The sequence below is a fragment of the Nuphar pumila genome, chromosome 7 (assembly GCF_984573655.1).
Source record: "Nuphar pumila chromosome 7, dmNupPumi1.hap1.1, whole genome shotgun sequence".
Taxonomy (NCBI): Eukaryota; Viridiplantae; Streptophyta; class Magnoliopsida; order Nymphaeales; family Nymphaeaceae; genus Nuphar; species Nuphar pumila.
In genome coordinates, this window is record NC_143255.1 from 25,385,023 (window position 1) to 25,409,953 (window position 24,931).

Consider the following 24,931-nt stretch of genomic DNA (forward strand, 5'->3'; position numbering starts at 1 on the left):
GGTGGTAGTGCACCGCCTAGCCCAACTAGTCTTAGTCAGAGCCTAGTTGCTGATTTTGACTATATAGAGCATTACCCTTTTTCTTTCTCTTTCAAGATATCAATGTGTATGTTAATGCCTGCAGTGTTTTTTGATTGATTAATTTGTGGTTGATTAGAATGTTATTCGGTTGTTAATGGGGTAATTGTTTATATCTTTTTTGTGTTCTTTATTTGAGGGCTCATCATGTTTGATATACTTGTGATTTTATGTTTCTTCATGTTGCTGATCTTATTCTTGATTATGCCATTCTTTTTGGGTTTGTGATGAACTTGTCTAGCTCATTGTTCTCCCACCGTATCTTGCGGGGTGCTTTTTTTCTCTTTGGGGGTGTTTGAAATGCTGGACAAAACCCACCTGGGGACACCATGGTCCCCGCGCGCGAGTTGTCCCGCATTTGCGATGCCATATCCTTGGGACAAAATGGCCCCTGGAAGGAGCTTTTTTTTGTCCTAGAATTTGGGACATGGCCTTCCTAATGGCCTGCTTCTGGGGCATCAAACATGCCATTTATTTCATTTTATTGAAAGTTTGTTTTTGTTTCATTTTGTTGGATGATGTCCAGCTTTTTCATTATGTAACGCCCCGAGTTTTCTAACCCATGAAAATACGTGAAAATTTAAAACTTTTTTTTTTATTAAAATTGTTTGTGAAAACATTTTCGAACAGGGGTTCAAAACCTCGGGCAGGTTACATTACACTAAAAACGACTATACCGAATTCAAAAGAGGATAACATGACACAAATAAAATACTTCCATTCAAAAGAACAGTGTATCATTTAAAATATTACAAAACTAATACAATGTCATGTGTCTGAATTCAATGCTCGAGAAGGTAAAATGATTTACTCGGTCGACAGCGCTGCAACATCTTGCATTTGCACGGCGTCGTAGTCTTTACCTGCAATAATCTGCCCATAAAAAGGGTTAGACTTGTGACAATCTAGTAGGTATATACCAATTCCAAGTAACTCGGGATATTACAAACATATTTAGATGCCACAATTTATATCTATTTGTGCAACTCAGATGTCACAGTTTATCAATAGTTTTCACATAGAATTATTTCACAGGAAAGTGCATGCTTTACAATAATCACGCTGATAAATACAAAAAAAAAACATATTTAACCAATTGCATTATTAAATATATTTTCATTTTATGCATAACATTATTCTTTGGTGGACTAACTCATCGCTTGCAGGGTTCCTCAACCCTAAGCTCTACTATTGAGTTGTGCAACTATTATTGTAAGATTATATATTCAGCATAATATGGATGTCGAGTGAAGCATTTAATGACCACTCAAGTATTTAATATAATACAAATGTCCACTCAAGCATATAATATAGATGACCACTCATGCATTTAATGCAAATGTTCACTCAAGCATACAATACAAATGACCACTCATGCATTTAATATAATGCAAATATCCACTCAAGTCTATAATACAAATGACCACTCATGCATTTAATATAGTGCAAATGTCTACTCAAGCATTGTATTATCATGGCATATTTTCATCTCAAAATATGTAATTCAAAAGGTCTTTGTTTCGATATTTATTCTCCTTGCAGGTACTCGCAGAGTCACTCATCGTCATATCAGCAGAGATCATTCGAGGGTTTACTATGACATGTATTTTAAATTACCTCGAATGACTAGCTGAACGTATCCTAAGGGGAACAATTTGTAATCGAGAGAGAATTTCCCAAATGCCACTCCCACTAAATATGCATGCATCTTAGACTACTGCAATAGTTGGAGATCTATCACCTAGGATACGTTGATAGCCTCGACCTTCAGAACCTATCAGTGAATGGAGATCATTGGGACACCTTGGTCCCAGAAACATATCAAAATCACACGAGGTTTGTACCACTTACCCTCTCCAAGGTAGGCCCACTCTAAATGAGTATAAGGGTTCTTTTTAATGAAATTAATTTGTGTGCCTGCCTTAAAACAATGAGTAGATATCATGGTTCAATAACCCAAGTGTCCGTTCAGAGTAACCACTCTATTCTGTTCCACTCGTATACCTAACTAATTCAGTATTGTTCTGGCGCCTTTAGCCCATTCATGCAACTTGCCTGTGAAGGCGAATAACCACTCATTTATTATGTGTATATGTGTTTTTCATAGCCTCATGCGTGTTCGCACCTCATGAGCTCCCATCGAACCCCCACTCATTGTACAATCATGTCTCAATAATATCAGTCATTCATATGTCATACACACACATGGGCCCAATGGCACCATCGAGGTTGAACCCCCAGGCTCCTACATGAGCCATACCAATTCATGCTTGCATGTTATGATATTTCAACATGTAACACAGTCAGTAGGGTATAGTGACCCATCGCTCTATTGAGCAACATTTTAATAGAAAAACAAAATTATCACATAATTCAAAACATACATATTCCATAATATGAATCATCTAAACCTTGAACATACGTAATTCCTATGCATTTGAAGTAATTCATACATGTATTATCAGAAAACTCGTAAGCGTACGTAAAAACCTCGTACATGGGTAAAAGCTTGTAATACATGTCAAAAACTCATAATATATATTGAAAGCTCATAATACATGTCAAAAGCTCATAATATATGTTTAAATCTAATAATACATGTTTAAAAGTTTGTAATACAGGTTGAAAGCTTGTAATATATATTAAAAGCTCATAATATAGGTTGATAGCTTGTAATACAGGTTGACAGATCCTAATACAAGTTTAAAACTCATAATACAGGTTGGAATCCCATATTACAGTTTGAAAGCTCATAATAAAGGTTGAAAGCTCATAAGACAAGTTGAAGGCTTATAATACATGTTGAAAGGCCATAATACAAGTTTGAAAGCTCACAATACAGGTCAGAAGCTTGCGTAATATGTGTTAAACGATTATAATACGATTCGAAACTCTGTAATATAGGTTGGAAGATCGTAATACATATATACACACGTATATTTCTATAATATATATATATACACACGTATTTTCTCGATATATATATATATATATATATATTCCCATAAAAAATATATATATTTTTCATATATTTTACATTCAGAAATATATATTATTTTATATTGCATATCGAACACGTGAGGTTATCGAAACATAAAAAATCATATGCGGGTACAAATGCAATAAGAATATGAATTTAACATTGAACTACGAGCATTTGGTATAAGAATCTACCTTGGTGAACATGCCGAATCAAAGAGACGGAAAATTCCCAAAATATCGGGGGGGGGGGGATTTTCCTCCAAACAACATGCGAAGTGCGATGTGTCCAATGACGTCCGAATGTGGCGGTGACTCAAGCACTACGGGAATGAGTGTGAGTCCGATGACTAGGGTGTGAGCACCTTGAATCTTGTACCCTCTGTACAAGAATGCGGGGTTGCACCGTGGAGCAGAGTTCGATGGTGGTGGGGCAACAAACAACGCTGGTAGGCAACGCTGTACCAAGGCGGATCGGAGTCGGCTCACTCTGACTAAACCGGATGGACAGTGAACCAGGTAGCTCGCGGAAAACCGGTCTGAACCGGGTCTGGTGGGATAGTAGGGACTGGGTCAGGTGGAGGAGTGAAGCCGGGGTTAGGTGCAGGCAGACCCGAACCGGGTGATGGCCTATCTGGAACTGGGTGCACCAAGGGGACTGGGCTGGGTGCAACAGGTGCAAGACCGGACTGGTTGGCTTAAAATCGGGTTCAGGTGAGGGCATAGTTGGACGCAGCTAGGGCTCGAATCCGATCGGGTGCAAAGGGGATGCTGTAGTGGACTCAGAACCAGGTTTGCACAGAGAATCAGGTGGCAGGGTGGTCGAGCCGAGTGTAGCTCGGTTTGTGTGGGTCTGTCTGAGAGGTGGTATAGCAGTAGGAGGGCAGGGAACTGGGTAGGGGTCTGGCCAACGGACACTGAGCTGATCTCGGTTAGTAGGCTCAGGCGGTGGTCAGGTGTTCGGGTGCAGCGAGGAGGGTGAGGGTGATCAGACCTAAATGAAAATGAGCAGGGTTCGGTTGGTGTGGCTGCAATGGCAGCACCACCACCCTTGGTGGTGGAAGAGAAGGAGAAAGTGGGGTGAAGGAAGAGAGTGGGGGAGGCTGTCGATGGCAAGATGAGAGCGAGGAGTGGTTTAAATAGTCGAGAAGGGCAGGCCAAGGCGTCCACCATACCCTGCTAGTTAGATATTTTTGTTAGGTTAGCTATTAGTTAGGTTAGTTATTTTGTTAGTGTGACCAAACCAAAACTAGTTAGAAACCAACCTATTTAATGAATTAGATCTTTAGATAAATCAAGGAACAATAAATATATTTATTATAATCTTATTTAACATTCTTATTTCAGAGATACCCCTCAGGTATTTCACAGTTTCTGGTTATGCCCTTTTGGGTTGAAAATTACCAATATGCCCCTAAATTTGTTAAACATGTTTTGGACTGGTATGAACTCGGATTTTTTCAAAAATTGGATGTGGTCGCAACTATGCATTCAAAAATCACAACATAGGTCATAAAAATATCCATCATTTTAGACATTTATATTTAGCAAGAATTTTCGAAAAATTATCAGGTGTTACACATTGGCAGTTTTTTTTCTCACTTTAATGAGGTGACAATAATAGGGTATTTTTTGGAAAATAATAAATACTAGGAAATTTTGAAAACAAGGTGATAATTTACTAGTGCCATATCATTCTTTCTACTGATTTTTTGTTTCTCCTATAGTTAATGCATTTTCCTGTTTTTGGTTTTCTCCTCTTTTGGTGCAGACCTCAGGTAACAATAGCAACAGCAATAATATTTTGCCACCGGTTTTTCCTTTGCCAGTCTCATGCAAAAAATGATCGGAGGGTGAGAGTTAGTTACCTTTCTCTTCTTTTATTTTTCGGTAGGTTTGTCCAATTAAAGTTATATTTTTGTAAATGGTGTCTTTCTTTGCATAGATGATTGGAGGACTTGTCTGTATGACTTTCCACATGCATGTATTGGTGCTGCTTTTCCTTTCCCTTTCATTTTGAGGTTAAGGGAGGTTCTACCGATGAATCTATACTACTAATAAAGGAGCAATGAGGGGCAAAAATGTTATGGAAGTTATTAACCTGAAGCTAGCCTCATTTATATTGAATTGGGTTTGGATTTGATTTCAGCTAACTTTGAAATTGGGTCAAGGAAACCTAATCAAAACTTAATTCAACTCCACTTATGCTCTGGGTCCAAACTGACATACTACCTGGTTTTGGTGTTCTAAAATCTACTTGGATCCATTTGAAGATATATTAAAGGCCATGTACAAAAGCAAAAAAAATATTTATGGAAACATTTTTTGGTTTATAACATTAAAATGAAGTTGGGTGTAAGGTGTAAGTGAAAATGTATTACATTCATTCTGGCCTCAAAATCTAGAACCTCTTTCTTAGATGCAAATAAAAAATACAATAAAACTTAGGATCGGGTCACATAAATGGGGTCAGATTCTGGTAAAAAATAAACATTGAAATTATGCTTTTAAGTATCAAAGAGTTGTAGTTTGTAAAATGATTTGGAATTAAAATAATCAAAGTTTTGTATTGTTTTTGTAAAATTAATTCTTACCCTGGTAGTGTGATCTGTCTGTAAAGATGGGCCATTTTCTTATTAAACTTTAAGAAAGATGCAGGATAGTTAACTCTTAAGTTTTTTGCTTATAAGTATTAAGCACAGATGCTTTGCTCATAAGGAGGCTAAGGGCTTGACCAGTTATTAAGGCTCTGTTTGGGAGGTGGTAGTTGTTATAGGAGTGGTGGATTTGGGATAAAGTTGGGCCAAATTCTTTCAATGGTGGTGGTTTGGGAAAAAGGTGTTCATGAGGCATTTGGGATTGCGGAGGTAAGTTTAGGCTTTTTCTACTTTGTATGTGCATCCAGAATTAGAGTTGTCAGATACTCTCTCTAGGATATAGTATTTGCCAATTCAAGGAATTGGATGCCTTCCTTCTTTCCTACCCCCACGTTACTTCAATTCTTATCCTAAACAGCACCTAAAATAGTGGGTGCGATGAGATTGAGATTGTTCATGTGTCTCAAGTGGCTCACTGGGTTGTGATCAACTGTAGGGGAGGATCATGGAACCTATAGAAAGATTCTCCTGTCTGCTTGTTTGAATGCCTTCTTCAGGTCCATCTTTAGTAGGACTTTCCAGATTTACCATTGTTATCTACCTAATTCAGTGAGTTATTTTTAGTATTTGTTGTTGATGGTGCTTGTTTGTACTGTTGGGGTGCAAGTGTGACATTTTTACAAGAATTGCATTAACTATGTCACTTGAGGAAGCATTTTCCTTTTATTTCTCTCTTTAATTTGGAGTTTGATACGAGTTTGGGTCACACTGTTGTCTGAAGCCTATTGTACTGTGGCAGTTAAAAAATGAATCTATCCTATTGATCAGGTCTATGCCTGAAAAATAACATAATTTTAAAACACTATCATGATGAGAAATGAGGAAGATTTTCTGCATGATTAGGATAATCTTCATATAATGGTTTTGTGATATCACATTTGATACCCTGAAGTTTGACCAGGGTTGTTTTTTTTGTTGATTCACCACATCTCAGGGATTTTAAACAGAATTTTCAGGTCCTTTAATTCTACCTGTCTGCTTTTAGGCCTGTTGTTGGCCAGTACTGAGTACCTTTTAGTTATTTGAGCTTGTTGCTTCTCTCACTCCGCGCCGCCCCCCCCCCCCCCCCCCCCCCCTTTGTTGTTTGATCTAACCTTTATGGCTACTGGGTGATGGCAATGAATCATTAAAATCTTCAGAATACTGCCTGAGAATGCTCGTACCTGTATCTATAGCCATCAAAAGTTATAAGCAAATGTGTGCCAGAGTTCTAGTGCACGTTGTTAACTAGCAATCTAGTGAATTGTACTGTAAGTGCATATGCTGCAAGCTGTTGTGTTTGTTGTAAAGTCTGATGTGCGTCTTGCTAGCTTTCATAGGATCCAGCAGTTAGCTAGAATAAGCATGTCAAGTCTTACTTTTTTTTCTGCTTGGCAGCATATCCACAATATTCTGCTCCTCTGCTAACGAAAGAATAGAGTTGTCATTCAGTCATTATGTGATTGACATTCAATCATCAAATTACATTTTCTATGTTCAGGGATAGACTATTTGCTAAGATGCTAAAATCGTTATAGCTGCAGAATGGTTTCTTGCATTGCTTGATCTGGGCAAGGTACTTCTTTCACATATTAGCTAACATCTGCTACAGACCATTGCAACAGTGTGCATGTTCCTTGCTGGTAAGGTGGAAGAAACTCCTCGGCCACTCAAGGATGTCATTCTTGTCTCTTATGAAATTATCCACAAGAATGATCCTGCTGCAGTCCAAAGAATTAAGCAGAAAGTATGGTTTGCTTCTGTAAATAAATTTTGTATAGTTCATGCTTAATGTTTTTCAAGCACGTGGATCACAGATGTCCCTGTTTTCTGCTTTTTATTTCCTCTTAATGTATTTCATTCTTGGAATTTTGTCAATTCCTTGATTGCAGCTATTTTTTTGTCTGATTTTTGCAAATTACTATGTCTAGTTTAACTTTGTGTATGATCATTGATCGGTTTGTTATTCTTTGGTTGCGATCTTCAGGAAGTCTATGAGCAGCAAAAGGAACTTATCTTACTTGGGGAGCGTGTTGTACTTGCTACGCTGGGCTTTGACCTTAATGTTCACCACCCCTACAAGCCCCTAGTGGAGGCTATAAAGAAATTCAAAGTGGCGCAAAATGCCCTTGCACAAGTTGCATGGAATTTTGTGAATGATGGGTATGTTGCTCCTTTGTTCTGTTTGTAATTCACGATGTGGATTGAGAGGACTTTATTCCCTTGAGTATTTGACCCAGTCGGAAGGGGTATGCAGGCTACGGACATCACTGTGCCTGCAGTTTAAACCCCACTATATTGCAGCTGGTGCAATTTTCCTTGCTGCCAAGTTTCTCAAGGTGAAGCTGCCATCTGATGGTGATAAGTTCTGGTGGCAAGAATTCGATGTGACCCCCCGACAATTGGAAGGTCTAGTTCTTTGTTTGAAATCCTTTTCTTGGAAGAACTAGGTTGGTGATTGCCCTTTTTACTGTTAGATCCTATTACATCTTATCGACATTTTGTTCTTCTTTGAACAGAGGTTAGCAATCAAATGCTGGAACTGTACGAACAAAACCGAGCTGTTCCACCTTCACATGGCAGTGAAGTAGATGGTGGGAGTGTTAGTGGTGCAGCAAACCATCGGGCTCAGGCAAAGGCTCCAGGGGTTGTTGAAGATGCACATGGCCATCCTCAAACCACCATTGCACCTTCTGCAAACCAACCAGAGTATTTGTCTCACACAGCTTTACGCGAAGATGCTGTCAACAAACTTGGGGCACAAGCCAAGCAAGGTGCACCTTCTCAGCTGGATCAATCATATACGGCTGATAATCAAGGTGGACCTCACAGAGGCACTCAAGGCCAGCATTCCAATTATGGAAACGCAGGACCAAGAATAGGAGCTCCAGACAAGTATGATGACTGTAAGGATCGTCTACGTCATGATGCAGAACCATTTTCAGGAGGCCAGGGTCGGGAAAATATGACGGAGGCACCCCGCAAATCCAAGTTTGGGATGGAGAGGCCCACAGAAAAAACAGAAAGAAAGGATGTATCTGACCGGGGAGAGCGAAAAGATGAACATGCTGTCTATAGGGCCACCAACGGCATTCAAGAAACTGGTGGTGGTGGTGAAGGCAAGAGAGGCTATTCGGCTCCTGAAGCTATTCGCAAGATTGACAAAGACAAGGTGAAGGCGGCACTTGAGAAGCAGCGAAAATCCAGGGTTGATGCCAATGACTCCAGGCCTACTGCCATTAGGAAGGCAGATGTCATGGACGAGGATGATCTCATTGAAAGGGAACTTGAGAGTGGAGTTGAATTGGCCGCAGAGGCTGAAAAGATCAAGCAGGACAGAAGGCAGATATGGTCTAATAAATCATTGTATAATGGCCATGAGGATGGTTTCAATGATAGGGGAAGCAAAAGATCTTCAGTGGTGGATGAGCAGTCACAGATAAGAAAGAGATCAAGGTCTTTTGACTCTGAAGATTTAGATGGTAATGGCTGTTCCTTGGAACCATCAGTCACTGAGGAAGGAGAGTTACCAGGGCTTGATGCACAGGAAGTCCAATCACCAAGAATTTGTAGTCGGAGCTCTCCGCTTCCAGCTGGTGAGAAAATGAGAAGCCCTTACGATCCATGGGAGCAGAAGTGGCGCACGGATGCAAAAATCAGAAACCATTATACCCAGAACTCTCTTGGTTATCATCACCAAGACCCACATAAGGAAGCTGTTGGAAAAGGGTGGCATGAATACATAGACAAGGAGCACAAGCGGCACAGGTCGGAGAATCCCCATCTGAGTTCCATGACCAACTAACTGGAAGATCTGGAATTCTTATGCAGCTGGCATTGGTATTATGGGAAGGAAAATGAAAATTTCAAAACCATATTGGTTCCTTTCCGTGGAGAACCTGATACCAAGTTCATGGGAAAATTGTGAAATAAGGTGCAATACTTTGATAAGGTTTATAAGAATCCTCATCTACTTGAAATGGGAGTTACCCATGGTTATAGGTCAGGTTCAAAGAAACAGGATAATGGGTTTCTCTTGGTAAATTGTCTCTAATCTTGTTTCTGAGATTATGATCTTATTATATTACTCTGTTAATCAAGCCATTTTTTCTATTCATAAACCTGGGTGAGAGAGAGAGAGAGAGAGAGAGAGAGAGAGAGAGAGAGAGAGAGAGAGAGAGAGAGAGAGAGAGAGAGAGAGAGAGAGAGAGAGAGAGAGAGACGCCTGTTGACAAATGCTTATTTATCATATTCAGATGTCTAAACATTGTCATGTAAGTGTATTATTTAAGTTTATTCTTCAAAAGAAATGTAATAGTTTGGTTTTGATGAGCGATGCAAAAATTCATTTAATGGTTTTCATTTCTCTTATCATGTCCATGTCTTCTTGATTGGGACCTTTGTAACTTTCAAGCTTAGTGCTGGCCAAGGCCTTGGCCCATTTGGGGTTTTCCTGAATCCATGTAATTTATTCAGGTTCTGGTGGTTGTCGGATCAGGTATGAAAGAGCTCATATTTTGGCTGGATTTATATTTGAAGTTTTTAGTCAGATCCTTAGGGTTGGCTAGTTACCAGTTAACAGATCTATCTTAATTAGAAGGCTTGAAGGTTTTTGGAAGGTTTCCTTCTTTTGGACAGCCAAATTGTTTTTGTTTTGTTTTTCTGTGTGGTGGTGGGAGGGGGTGGGTTGCGGTGGGGACGGCCAGGGAAAAATTACTTCACAAAATTCATTAGAGTAAAAACCCCAGGTTCTCCTTGCCCACCAGGGAGTATGTCCAGCTTAGGCCTCCCGGCAAAGGATGTGTGCGCTCAACTTGGTGACATTCACGAGTTGCTACTACCAGATGAGGAGCCCTTGTGGGAAGCTATATTCTTAACTGATATTTTGAGCCATTTTGGTAGAAATCTGTAGGTTTTCGTACCTTACATGGTGTACCCAAACATACCTTTGGGAGAATAAGGTCAAGTTGATGATATCCTTTGACAGAAATTTATTGTCTAGGAAGATGGTAGAAATATATTATTATTAATATTATCACTTTGCCTATTTTGGATACTTAAAAATAAAAGTGAAGAAAAGATGGCCATCAAATAATTGCTGCTTCCTGGCACAATAATTGAAGGAGGGCTCCTCCATGTTGGCGTGCTTTGTGTCCAAGGTAAAGCTGTTGTAGGGGTTTAACTCAAATCACGGGGTGCAAAGGGAAACGGGGTGCAAAGGGAAAGATGTGGTGCAGCTCCATAGTCACATGGATCAAATGAAAAGAAGTAAATTGTGGCCCCTAGAAGACACAAGTCCTATGGGCATGTCTCCACTAACTCATCAACTACTTTAAACATGATTGTCATGCATATCCTGCCAGCATGCAACCCCAGAGAAAAATTGTGCAAGAATGCTTGTGCTTACGCTAGTTTATGCACATACCCATGATGAAATTGCATGCGTGTGTGCACGCACAGACATGCATGCATGCATGCACACACGCACGCACGCTCACACACTCACCTGAATTTTTTTAGGCTACGTTTTTCCACTGCTATAACTTGTGCTTGGCACTAGTTGAGCTGAAGACATAGAATGGTCCATTCATGTGATCACCATGTGAGTTTGTTTTAAAAAGACATTGACATGCATGTTTTCACCATTCACTTGGCATATTTTCTAGCACAGATGCATATTCCCACGCATAGACCTATGTCACAAAGGTACAGGTACAATCCGACACTTTACACGAGTTCCATAGGTTATTTTGAAAAATAGCACGAGGACATGGATTTTTTTTAATTTTAACAATAAAAATACGTTTGATATTTTTATGCAAAAGATATTTTTTAACTATTAAATAAAATTAATCAAAACTATAAAACAAGCAAGTACCGGCCATGAAGGTTTTTAATAAGTTTGGTGTAAACTACACAAACAGAGCAGACAGACCTATTTGCAATTTTTTTTTGTTTGATTAGAAAGCTGGGGGTTGGCAGATGCCTGCACTTTCACCAAGGGCTCCACACACCTGGCTAGGTGGGTCAGCTTAAGACATTGTAGTTGAAGGATGTTGCGAGTCCGATATCCGCGGTGTGTATTCTTTGCTGTAAGGCCGAAGCAACAAGCATGCTGGTGCGTGAGAGGTGCCGCCTCAGGGTTTTAGCCATCAGGAGTGGTGACCATAGTTTGGCAGGACTTTTCAGCATGGTCGAGCCGAGTTCCTGGTGTAATAAACAAAAAAGAAAAATTTACAATTCAGAAATACATGGTAACCTATCAAGCGGTTTATCCTTCCATATCTTGGTCCCTACCAAGAACCTTCATTGCATAGATTGCAGTATCCGCGGACATCAAATGCATTTCACAAGTTGGAGGATAACTGATCAAAACGGCCACAAACATCATTATTTTTGCATTGCGATCATGCTAGACAACTATTTCTCCTTCACATGGCTTTCAACTCGATCAGAAACTGATCAAATTAGATTTTTTCATGTTCGAATGTGCCTTTAGAGATGAAAAATCAACAAAAATATGCGGCTTATATTACACTAAGACTTTGTGATGGAAACAATTCCAAACTTTCTTTAAATTAGGTCAATCCAAATCATGTTTTTAATGAATAAGCAATGATAAACATATTTAAAGATTCAGATTAAGCAAACAATTACCTGTAACTATGAATTTTACAATGGACCTAACAGGACTAAAACAAAAAAGGGATCTTTACATACACACCCGCACACATGGCCCACAATGCTTTAAAATTTAGCAATTGAAAAATCACATTCTTCACGTCAAAACCACGATCCAATATACAGTTCCTAATACATAAACTATGCCAAAGTAATCTGCTGTCAGATTGATCAGATAAATCATGCAAGAACATACACACACACACACACACAGAGAGAGAGAGAGAGAGAGAGAGAGAGAGAGAGAGAGAGAGAGAGAGAGAGAGAGAGAGAGAGAGAGAGAGAGAGAGTCAATCAATTCATGTAACTGACCAACAAAAAAGAGATTTAAAAGTAAAGAAAATAAACTTCTTGCATTCATTTCCTTGCTGTCTTCCTGATTTCGTAAATATTGGTTAAGGGGTAAGACCGATGCCTGGCATCCGATAAGTATGCAGAGGCACAATACACCTCACAAGAATCACATGTAACAACAGAACAATTATAAACAATATACATTTGATACCAAATAATCCTGTTGGCCATATCTTACTGTGTTTATTACTTTTCCATTTTCTAGTGTACAATGAAGCAATCCACTTGATATGTAACAAAAGAACTAGAAGTTGGGGCACGGCTTCATAACTTTGGTTCAGTATAAGCACATACAGCTTCCACGGCTACTCTTTTCAGGATGTTGGGACATGGGTCTCCACCAAAAACATCGGTCGAGATGGCCACCGAGCATCTTTGCTGTCCTATACACTTCTGCAAGAAAAGGAGATAGTTATCGTAAAAGGAAGAGGGTGCGAGAAGTGATGCATGCAGCGTGAAAAGAGAATGAGTGTTTCATAAATGGTTTAATGTATGGAGTGTGAACCAGTTAGGAAGTGAAGGGAGAAGCAAGTAAAAAAGCGACAATGGGAGAAGAGTAGGACGTTATATTAATAAAGTAGATAAAACCTATCATTTACTTAAATTGAACTTTAATACTTTTTGCCGAAAGATATCCATTATATATGTAGGTTTTACAATTAAAACATAATTTTCAAGAACGCAAATCAATCAAACATGAATATTTTCAATAATTTCTATTTAAAATCAAGAAAGCAAGCTTTTCATTTTCTGAAAGTATGCCTACCATGGAGATTTGAGGGTGCAAAAGAGTAGATAAAATATGTGGTTTTATGCTTGAGAAGCGGAACTTCAGAGAGCCTGTGGTAACTATACTCAAAACTGTTGGAAAATACTTCAATCAGTGGGTGGGTAAGACAACTGAGCTTGAAACAGGTATGCTCGGAGGCATGCATTATACACACTATCTTTCAGGTAATAGTTGCCCCAATTAGGATCAAGTCCTTGGTGTAATGAGTACTTGTGCAACTACACTCCCAATATACAACCAAGCTTTCGCCTTCTCGTGAAGATTGGACTACGCCCTGCATTGGATGAGACCGAGTAACTCGACACAAACCACCTTGAAAAGCCTCTTGACTAGGTAGGTTAACCTAGGCTAGACCTTGGGCTGAGCTTGAGTATATCTTAGGATCCTAGGTTCAGCTTGGGTAGAGGTCCTAGGTTCAGTTCGGGTAGGGACTCTAGGCTGGACTTAGGCAAAGCCTTGACTGAGTCAAGGTCTAAGCACTGGGGAAAAGAAGAGAGCTATAGGTAGCTAGGCACCTCAAGAGAGAGAGAGAGCATTGGGAGAGAGGGAGAGGAGAGCTTGTTGAGTGAAGAGAATGGGAGAGGGTTGGGGTTTAAATAGGCCCCAACCCACAAGCCCTAATAATGGCCCATAAAGGGCATTCAAGGGGCCCAAACTACTAGCCATTATGAGCTTGTAAACTAAACTGGACCAAATTGAATCAAATCAAACCGAAACCAAAATCCGAATCTAAAGTCTAAGGTTCAAGATCCAAGATTCAAAATTCAAAATTCAAAGTTTATTTGACAAGCCCAAGATCCAAGCCCCTTGAGGGGCCTTACCCATAAGGACAACACCCCTGTATATAAGACCAAGAGAAGTTCTCACAATCTTCAATGCGAGACTAAACTTGTAGGAATGCAAAAACACCCTCTAACTTGGCTAAATGTAGGAAAATATATAGGAAACCTAAGATAGTCTTGAACAAAACCCCAACAAAAACCTTACTAAGAACATGCAATTACAGTCTTTGTGAAGCAACGAAGGTTTTCTGACAAAGCTTGGAAAATATGAGGCAAATTAAAAAATACTGAAAATTTTAGCAATAGCTAAACTGAGAAACATGAAGACCCCATTTGGTGAACCCATTGACAGGTGAGTTTGATGCACTAATGCAATTCAAATGGGTGCTAAAGCGCTTATGCTATGAGTCAAAACCAATGATGGACTTGACTGGCACCAACCCTATCCAGATCTCAAGCTGGGTCTTCAATTTGAAAATCTGCTGTTAAACTGAGACTAACACAGAAAATATCTAAGAGATTCTAAAAGAGCATAAAATTTTGAATGGCAGGTCCAATACCTTTTCAAGGATTGAGTGTGACATTGGAGCATGGCAAGCTCCCTGCTGGAAACTACCACACGCACCAGTCGGGGTTCCAAAGCTTGCAAATTTTATGACTGTGATTGATTGTCCTTCTGTGCAGTGCAGATGGACTGTAGGTTTTCGCGGTGCTTCTGATCTGCCATAGCTCTCAATATGCCAGCTCTTTAAGTTGGGATGATATTCCAAGACATCTGCACAGATGCTTCCCACTGATCTTGTGACTAGAGATATTCCAGATGCATCACCTCCAATCTCCTCAAACACTACTAGGAGATTCCCAGTGGGGTGTACCCATGAATGGGGTACGTGATACCTGAATATTGCATTTATAAGTCTAAATAATTTCTGAAATGATAGAAAGAAGAGATAATTGCATAGCTCATGTCTAAGCACTTAGCACACCATATTCTAGTAGTTGATTAGTGTAGTTATGGATGTACCATGAAGCAGTCATTGTATCTCCTATAACTTAGCAAAATGGATGAGCTTTTACAAAAAATGTTAAAAATTGATCTAACTCTATGTCACAAGGACTCGGCCAACTGGGTGCCGCACCCACGTCGACGTGACGCGATGCGGGTGAGGCACCCGGTGCGGTCAACCTGACCCTGGGTGCGGTCAACACACCCAGGGTCATTTATGTCCAACTTTTGGACTATATATATATATATTGCCGCACCCCCGCATCCAAGTTTTTTGAAAGTGCTGCACCCCTGCACCCGCACCCATGTGACATAGATCTAACTCTGTTTTCCACAGATGCATGATGAACACTCCTCAATCACGGAAATGGGAATAAAGTGCTCCATTTCAGAAAAAGGTGAAAAAAAGATAGGTAAACCATCAGGAAATTATAACTTCATCTTTTTTTTTATAGGCGAGCCAGGGGAATAATCTGTGGGATTCAAACCTGAGAACCCTCTATTATGATATAAAAACCTAAAGTAATTGACAGAAAAAACTAAACAAAATGGACAATTAAAGAACAATACATATAAAATGTATGCAGAAAACTGAGATAAAGTCCATCAATACAGCTGAAAATGGAATTCATGGTTATCCTTTTTAATTTTCCTTTTTCTCAATGCATCAACAGCAAGCTGATAGAAGCCTTGGGAGTGTTAGAAACAGGAACAAGACCAATCCACATCAGGCACATACAAGGTAGTGTACTTGAAGCATTGAGTAATATAAGTTAAAATAAACTGAAGAGAGTATTGATAAAAATAACAGTATTAGCAACAACTATTAACAGGAAAAAATGACAACATGCTTGCAAGTCTGAATTTCACAAACATGTTTCTTTATCAGAAGATCATGACTTTGGTTCCAAATTACTTTTAAGCGACTTTCGAAAGTATACACCTGCCCTTATTTTATGTTGTTGATGAATAAGAAGCAAAATCTCCAAATACCTTTAATATCACAGTATGAGCCCATTGTAAGTGTTATATCTCATAATAAGCAAAAGATTTATTGCACAAAAGATCAATTAACTTCAAACAGATCACAATAGAATAATATGATCAACACAAAATGCATGCTACTTCAGTTACCATTAGAAAACAACGAAAATTATCACATGGAACACACAAGGGATCACCTTGAAGTACCCTTCAAGGTACTCACCAGCATTGGGTCGGTAATCCGCAACCACTCTGGCATTTTAGCTGTCGATATGTGCCAATGTAGCTGCACCCACTACAGTTCCCATTTGCAAGGGACGCCGGCCAGTATCTTCCAATGCTTTGTCCATTTACCCATACTTGACCCTTCCCCATGCTGCTCATATCTAAAGCCAACGGGTCTCCGCCAGGAGGTGCATCAAAATATGCCTGACAATACGCCCATAACAGATAAATCAACAAACTGCATTTAAAGAAACAACAGTACATTGTCCCATCATCCTCAGTTCTTACCTTATACCAAGTTAGTGGCTGATTTTTCCTTTCCATTAACAACCCTCGTGCCCATTCCACAGAAGAAATTCCTTCCAGGGAATGTAGTTTCAAAGCTTCTCCCTTCATACCAACCTGCATAAAGGAAAACCAATTTCATTAACAGTCTCATAAATAATTATGTAACATCAAATAATTCCCTTTAACTGGAGGCGTAGTAACAGATGCTTCTGATATTTCGAATGTTGGATTTTACTTTCTCAAGCTATAGTTTTGCATTGTTATAAAAATATTCTGGCAGATTTCTGCTGATCCTATAAAAAAAAAAAAAGATAGAGAATTACAAACTCATTTTCCCATAAAATTTTATTCATAATATTTTTCTTGAGAAAAACCAATATTTCATAAACTTACCAAGAACTTTGATACAACATGAGAACCATAAGATATGCATGCTTGGAACCCATTTGAATCCAAAATTAGAATAAAATATACCTGGTAAGACCACTTTTGCCAGGTCAAGTCCCAATTCCCTTTGTTAAGGCCCGTAAGCACAACTGGACCAAGAACTCCCATGTTCCATGTCTCGTAATGAACCCCAACATTCTTAATACGTAATATAAAAAGTTTGAAACAACCAAGTTTGTCAGAAAGCAATCCATTGAGTTACATTATTAAAAAAGGAAAAGTAAGATGGGAACAAAACTAACCGGCAAACCAACAGCTATGCTTAGGAGAGCAATAGTATTTTTTCCTGCATGCAGGTTGACATTGCCAGTAAAAGTGAACTTGCGATTTTCCCTGCTTCCGTATGCAGTTCCTGATAACCCACAAGAAAATTAATTTTTAGACGAACCAAGTGGGATGAAAAACAACAGAAACTTTCTTTGTTCAGAAGCCCCTCTTAACCAGGCCAACCCAGCATACCTTTAAGCTCCCCATTGACAAAGACATGCAAAGCATGCCCTGCTGACTGGACAGAAAGAATGGGAAGCCGGCCATTTGACAGAAAAGCTTCAGAAGGATCAATAAGAACACTGGAACAAACACACAAAGTAATCAGATAAATTTACATAAGGGAAGAGAAGATAAATCCTGATATTAACAACATTTCTTACCTGGTCTTGTACCAAAGATAATCAGTGGTATCCCTGGTGACATTTATCTGCTCCAGTAGACCAGCTGTTGTTATTGATTCATCTTCCAAGGAGTTGACATCTTCATCATATGCCTCCCAAGAAAATGATTGGCTACTGACTAGGGACATTTGCATTTTTGACGTTTGAACTCCCATCTGTCATTTACATTCAACCAGAATTTTCACCCATGTTTAGCAGAAATTCTCTGTGCAACATCCTGCACTGAAAGTTATGTATGTAGAGAATAAGTGCAATCTCGAAGATGGAAAACAGGTAGCACCATCTTTCACTCACTTTGGCGGTGTTAAATACTACATTTTTGCAGTCAGGAAGGATGCTGCTTGACCAAGGGGGCAGACTGTAGTGCATATTGTTGAAAAATACGGTTGCAGTAGTTCTGGGATCAGGGTTTGTCAAGAAGGCTGCACATCCCCCTGATTCTGAAGAGAAGACATAAGCCTGCATAGCCAACAAAACCTGCATCAGCTCCTTGAATAATCTTACTCTTAAGGCCATAAAACCCTCTGGAACAGAAGTTTAGGAAGATGGACCTGCTGAAAATTTCCTAGTGAGGTTACAACAGGATCTGCAGAAACTAAAGCAGGCTCACACAGTTTAATTGCACTGTGCAGCTCCTTGAGATGCCCCCATTTCGGTTGCCTAATCAAACCTGCCAGAGTGAAGCAGTTACACACAAAGAAAAAATGGCAAACATGGACAGATTTTTATGGAAGCTACTACTAAGCGTTCAGAACCTTTCTTTTACATATCAATCTTGATATCTCTGAAAATGCAGGTTGATTTGAGCAGTGACTCAAAACAGTAATTTTACAACTTACAAGGTATAAGGAAACCAGAACACTTCCTCTAAAACATTTGGATGCCAATGAAAATTCAGAATTTCCCAGAAATTTGAAATTATTACTAGCAGATGGAAATTAAAGAATTCCAAAAAATTCTGTTTTTGAGTGCCATCCATCCAAGCATCCTAAATTTGTGTGGAAGAAGCAACCAAACATAAATTAATGTTAATAAAAATTTAGTCATTTCCTTATAAATGATGAGATGTAAATGTGAGCATCTTACCATATTCATCAATTGGAGCATCATAGTCATAGCTTGTCGTGATAAAAGGTCCTCCAGCTGTTCTGCCAAAATTGGTCCCCCCATGATACTGCAGTTCAATAGAAGCCATTTACTCCAACACAAGTGAAGGATATGAAACTTGAATCCACCTTACTCAGCTGGTAAGCATGAAGTGTGTATCTCTGAAAATTTACCATGTAGTAATTAACAAAGGAACCACCCTTCTGAATGAAGCGTGCAACTGCAAATGCTAGATCTTCCACCGGCCTTTCACGAAGAGTACCACCAAACTCTGTAAACCTGTACTTAGAAAAGCAAACAAGAGATTTACATCGCTTTGAACCCATAATGCTTCAGGAAGATGGAGAACATAAGCTAAGCACAAGTCAAACGAAGAGTCATGCTTGATTGTCATTGTACAGAAGCCATGGACTCAGTTCAGTGTATAAAAGCTATTCTGGGACGCTTTTTTTCACATGAAATTGACTTATCTGCAATTGGAAAATCAGGTTTTACAGATGCATAATACACTATAGAGTGAGAAGAAAAATTACCAGCCAGTCCAGGCCTCTGTCCACATTGTAGGCTTGTAAGGTTTGTTTGGAGAAAAATAGTCACAGTAGAAACCATTGCACGTATTGATCTGCCACAAGGGTAACCATGAAAACAAACTCAAAATCTGTATTAAAACTTTGATCTTGCAGGCTTGCAGCCGACAGAACCAACATTCATCAGCATAAGAAACCAATTCAGGAAGAGGACAGGAGACAAAGCCTTCGAGTCTGAGTAGTCCTAAATATACAGGAGATTTTTTTCTATTCTGCTTATTGGCAGAGGTTAATAGATTCTGAAATTATACCAGAGGAAGAGAAGCATAGCAGATGACTGGCATCCAGATGTAAATTGTGTGAGTGCTGCATCACACACACACACACACACACACACACACACACACACACACACACACACACACATACACACACACCAAAGGAAAAACAGTAATGCTTTACCACTGGATCAGGGGCGTCATCTTCTTTGCACATCACCCATGGGACTCCTGTTTCAGTTCCCACTGCCATGTTTGCAGCCCAAGTCATATATGCATAACCCGGAGGCCCCAATACCTTACCCTCTGGTCCATATTCATTCTCAATCTGTGGAAACAGAAACATTATTGTTCATATAATTCTCCCTCTCAAATGACTGCAATAAAATCAACAATTAAGTGACACAGCATGCAAAGAGTTTACCAGCAAAACTAATCAAAATATAAAACAACCACCGAGCAAAATATTTAAAAAAGAAACCGAGCTAGTAAATTGATAAAAGAGAAATAACATAAAGAGCAGTACCTGAGACAGGATGATAGGCCCTCCCTGGGATTGATACAGGTTTTCACTCTTCATCATTGACACAATCTTCTCAGTGAATCTCTGCATTGCATCCTATACGCCAGAAAGACCAGTATGAATAAACAACTAAAACTCAATAAACAAAAAAGTAACTAAAATCTTCCATATGAAGCATTCTTTGATTGTTACAAAGAAATGTGCAAAAGTTTAACACCAAAATCCATGGATAGATTGCCAATGGAATGGAAACCTTGAATGGTTCGTTATCTGTTCTGAAACTGATACCAGGCACATACTTCAGCCAAACAGGAAACCCCCTGACAAAAGAAACAGAGGCCACATACAATTTGATTACAAAAACAGAAAAAAAATAACAAACCATAAATGAAGAAGTAACAGATACCCAAAAGTCCATTCTGCACAGGCGTAAGGCCCAATTCGCAGATGTGCGTAAAGGCCAGCTTGTTGCACTGTCTTGATAAACCGAACAAGATCGAACCTTCCCTCAAAATTATACTGAAAAAAATTGCTCACATAATCAACCATCCAGATTTTCATGAACACCAACATCACAACATAAAAGATAAAAAATATAACAACCATAAAAACAACTTTAAAGATATCTTTAAAGACATCAAAACACGTCCCTCTTATGGTTGTTATATGCATATACAGTAACAATGCTAAAAACACAAAGAACTCGCAGGCATTTCAAAGTTTTAACATTCAATGAAGGTGGAAAGAAAACAAGATTTATCATAAAATGACCTTCAAAATTTGAAGAACAAAGTAACTTGTTCAAGAATGGGAAAGAAACAAAGCCGAAAAAAGAAAAAGAAACGTACAGAGTAAATATCAAAATATAATACACAAAGAAAAAAAAGAAAAAGATAAAATATGAAACAATAAAATGGAAAAGAGAATGCAAAAATTGGAAAAAATTAAAACAAGAATCTATGGTATACACATAAATACCAAACAACAGGCACTAAAGTTAAGATCTAAACCAGTGATCAGTCATACTAACTGCACTTAACTCCAGCAGGAAAACCACCAAAAGGAAAAAAGAAACAAGGGAAGCTAGAGAGCTCAACCAAAAATTTAAAAAGAAGCAACAAACATGTCATGAGAAGAACAGATCCCCACATACATTTCCAGGAGAAGGCTCATGAACGTTCCAGAACACATATGTCTGTATGACATCCACCCCTCCATCTTTTGCCTTCTGAATAAGATCTCCCCACATCTACAAAACCCCAAAAACCATCAGTACTCGAAAACCCACCAAGAAAAGAGAAACCCCGCAAAGAAAAAATGCCAAGAGCAGCAGAGAAATGGCACCTCAGGAGTACTTCTGGGGTAGTGAATGGAGCCAGAGATGAGAATTCTCCTCTGGCCATTGATGATGATGGCCTTTCGGTCATATGTCACAGTAGAGCGTACATTGCCCACCAAAAATAACAGGATCAGCAAGGAGAAAGAGAGGAAGAAAAGATTAAAGCAATGGATTCTTGCTGTGAATGGCATTGCTGAATCTGTGCTACAATTTTACGGAGGGAAATGGGTGTTTCTTCTTTTCTTATAAAGTGGGTCAAAAGACAGAGAGCCACAGCTCTCTGCTGCTCCGTTCTCCTCCTGCTGCTGCTAGTGTTGCTCCACCATGAGTGACTTTTCTCTTTGGCATCTGCAGATGAAAAAAACGGTTCTTGGACGTTGCATATGGGTTTTATAATGCTGCCTGTAAGGGTTAGTTAGATGGTTGAAGCTTTATTTTATTTGTGGTTCATGAGAGTTTGGCAAGCTGAGAAAAAAGGAAAATAAATGAACCCATGATGGGGGAGGGAAGATTTTGGCTTTTTAATAGGTTTCGACTTTTAACCAATCTTTGCATAAATTTTGTTGAGATTTTCTATTTCAGTTGCAAACTACTTGGATACTTCTGGTTGTCAGTGGGAAAGAATCGGTGATGCTTACCCAAAATGCCTTTTTCGTTCATGTTTAATCTTGTCAGTGTTACTTGTGTACATTTGATGTCCTAAAGGCTCAAAAGGGAAAATTGCAAGGTAGAAAAGTCAGCTCAGCTATGAACATTTGGAGTGCTCAACATTAAGGATATGACAACATGGGGTTTTACAAATTTCATGCAATCCCAAGTGAGTTTACGTGAGAAATGTGTAGTATACATGGTGGATTTGAATGAAGAGGTATACATGGAACAACCTCTTGGTTTCTTTGAAAATGATCGTTTGGTTTGTAAGCTTAACAAATCAATATATGGACTTAAACAGGCCTCCCGACAGTGGTATATTAAATTTTCCCAAGTCATTGTGACTTTCGAGTTTACAGAAAACATTATTGATCAATGTATATACCTTATGGAAAGTGAGAGTAAGTTCATTATATTGATGTTGTATGTGGATGACATCTTACTTGCAACCAACGATATAAAATTGCTTTCAGAGACAAACAGTTTCTTGCATCACATTTTGATATGAAAGATATGGGTGAGGCTGCTTATGTTCTTGGCATTGAGATTCGTCGAGAGCGAGCAAAAGAGTTTCTAGGCCTCTCCCAAAGATCCTATATAGAAAATGTGTTAAAGCGATATGGGATGGAGAATTGTTCTCCTACTTCTACACCCATATCAAAAGGTGACAAACTGAGCCTAAAGGAGTGTCCACAGAACGATATTGACAAAGCACAGATGAGTGCTTATCCATATGCATCAGTTGTTGGCAGCTTGCAGTACGCGCAGACATGTTCTCGACCAGATATTTCTTTTGCAGTAGGGGTACTTGGCAGATTTCAGTCTAACCCAGGTTTATCCCATTGGAAGGCTGCCAAGAAAGTCTTGCAGTATTTGTAAGGGACAAAAGACTATATGTTAACGTATCATAAAGTTGATCACCTCGAGGTCATTGACTACTCAGATGCAGATTTAGGAGGATGCCTTGATAGTAGAAAGTCTACTACTGGGTACGTCTTCTTACTTGCTGGGGGAGCGATCTCTTGGAGGAGTGGAAAGCAGACGACCACTGCTGCCCACACCATGGAGGCAGAATTCATAGCATTGTACGAGACTACATCGCAGGCTATATGGTTAAAGAACTTCATGTCACAGTTAATGGTGGTCGATTCCATTGGGAAGCCACTGAAGGTCTACTGTGATGATAAAGTTGCGGTGTCCTTTTCGAACAACAACAAAAGTACTACGTCATGCAAGCATATGGAATTGAAGTATTTTGTTGTTAAAGAAAGGACAGAGAATCATTTAGTGCATATTGTCAATATTGGTACCAAAGAGATGATCGTTGATCCTCTTACTAAAGGGCTAGCACCGGGATTATATTCCGAACATGTAATAAGGATGAGATTGTTAAACTCTTTTTGACATATGCATGTAAATAAAGTGATCACTTTCAGTTTTGATTTTCATTATGGTTGTTGTCAATCTCCTAAGGATTAGAGATTCAACTAAGGACCTTTAGAATAGAATATAAAGGCCATTCTATTCATCAAGTTATTCCCATAAGGTTTTCTGGTTAAAGAGTTTATCGTCGGAGCAAGTGGGAGAATGTTGGGATTAACCACCACGTTGGTGGTGGTTACCCACGATGTGGGTAACGCTCCCCATTAGTTTTGCTCTTTCCGTTAAACTCATTACCGAATAAAAGGGAAACAGTTGTTCAACCGTTTTCATTCGGTGATTATAAAAGGGTTTCATAAGCAACCCATGAAGGTGTGCAAATACAGAGATTAGGAGGGAAGAAGGTCGACTCATCGTCTGCATACGGTAGCCTGCGCTTGTGGTGGCTGCAGACCGGCTGAGTTGAAGAGCGCCCTTCTCCGGCAACGTCCTCCGCCCTCCGTCAATGGCAGCCTCAGGTACGCTGTCTGCTTTTTCTGTTTTGTTTTTGCAGGGCCACCGCCATACAGGGATGCCGAATGGTTGCTGTCGCCGGAAAAACCCCCAGCCGGACCCAACACAGGGTTTATCTCTTTGAATGGCAAGTGTAGCCGACGTACTCCAAGATGCAAGTGCAGGTGCCGTTGGTGAAGAGAGCGGTAGAGGGGACGGAGTATCGCTGGAGGGCCTCAATGACCCAACTGATAGGGCGTCGACGATGATGCAGACTGGCCGAGGAGGGTCGGGGATGGTGCATTTGGCGAGGAGCTCGGCGAAGGGCTCCACCATGACGCGAGAGAGGAGGAACGTGTACTTAAGGCGGAGTGGGGGGCAGCGAGAGCTCGACGATGTGGACGAGTGCGTGGTCGCAGGCTGCGGAGATGGAACCGCTGGTGGGGCAAACTGTTCCCCTCTCTCTGTCTCCCCTTGGATGGTCTTAAAAAGATGAGGGTGTTTTGGTCTTTTCCTTTATTGAGACAATGCCAATTGGCTGAAAGCGTGTCTTTGAAATGCAACTTTTAAAAGCAGGCAGTTAAATGTGATAATTGAAACATCAGGCCTATTTGTGAATAGCTGATTAGTTAGGTACCTTTTTTGTAATTTTTTTTATTTAAACATTTTTAAATGTGTTTTGAGCTCAACAAAAAAGAAAAATCAATAATTCA

General features: G+C 39.5%; 2 protein-coding genes across 5 annotated transcripts in view; one reads left to right on the top strand and one right to left on the bottom strand.

Moving 5' to 3' along the window:
• LOC149831583 (cyclin-T1-3-like) overlaps positions 1-9,814 on the top strand; it is a 35,615-nt gene extending 25,801 nt beyond the window's left edge. For 3 of the 4 annotated variants that reach the window (XM_090013995.1, XM_090013994.1, XM_090013996.1), the window contains 5 exons: positions 4,829-4,910; positions 7,306-7,440; positions 7,681-7,856; positions 7,951-8,102; positions 8,213-9,814. In XM_090013995.1, coding sequence (XP_089870121.1) covers positions 4,829-4,910; positions 7,306-7,440; positions 7,681-7,856; positions 7,951-8,102; positions 8,213-9,498 — 1,831 coding nt within the window. In that variant the 3' untranslated portion in view covers positions 9,499-9,814. Of the gene's footprint in view, positions 1-4,828; positions 4,948-7,305; positions 7,441-7,680; positions 7,857-7,950; positions 8,103-8,212 lie in introns of all 4 variants that reach the window. The other variant, XM_090013997.1, reaches the window with a different exon arrangement.
• Positions 9,815-12,722: 2,908 nt separating this feature from the next.
• LOC149831584 (beta-galactosidase 5-like) lies at positions 12,723-24,554 on the bottom strand. The gene is made up of 21 exons (XM_090013043.1): positions 24,152-24,554; positions 23,044-23,070; positions 21,701-21,807; positions 21,510-21,605; positions 20,763-20,875; positions 20,610-20,676; positions 20,360-20,452; positions 20,018-20,161; positions 19,562-19,650; positions 19,202-19,307; positions 19,008-19,095; positions 18,473-18,591; positions 18,216-18,380; positions 17,901-18,076; positions 17,710-17,819; positions 17,493-17,602; positions 17,278-17,388; positions 16,804-16,917; positions 16,514-16,719; positions 14,861-15,197; positions 12,723-13,121 (listed from the first exon to the last, which is right to left on the bottom strand). Exons 1-21 carry the CDS (start codon positions 24,552-24,554, stop codon positions 12,993-12,995), a joined length of 2,910 nt encoding a protein of 969 aa, XP_089869169.1. The 3' UTR covers positions 12,723-12,992.
• Positions 24,555-24,931: the final 377 nt, after the last annotated feature.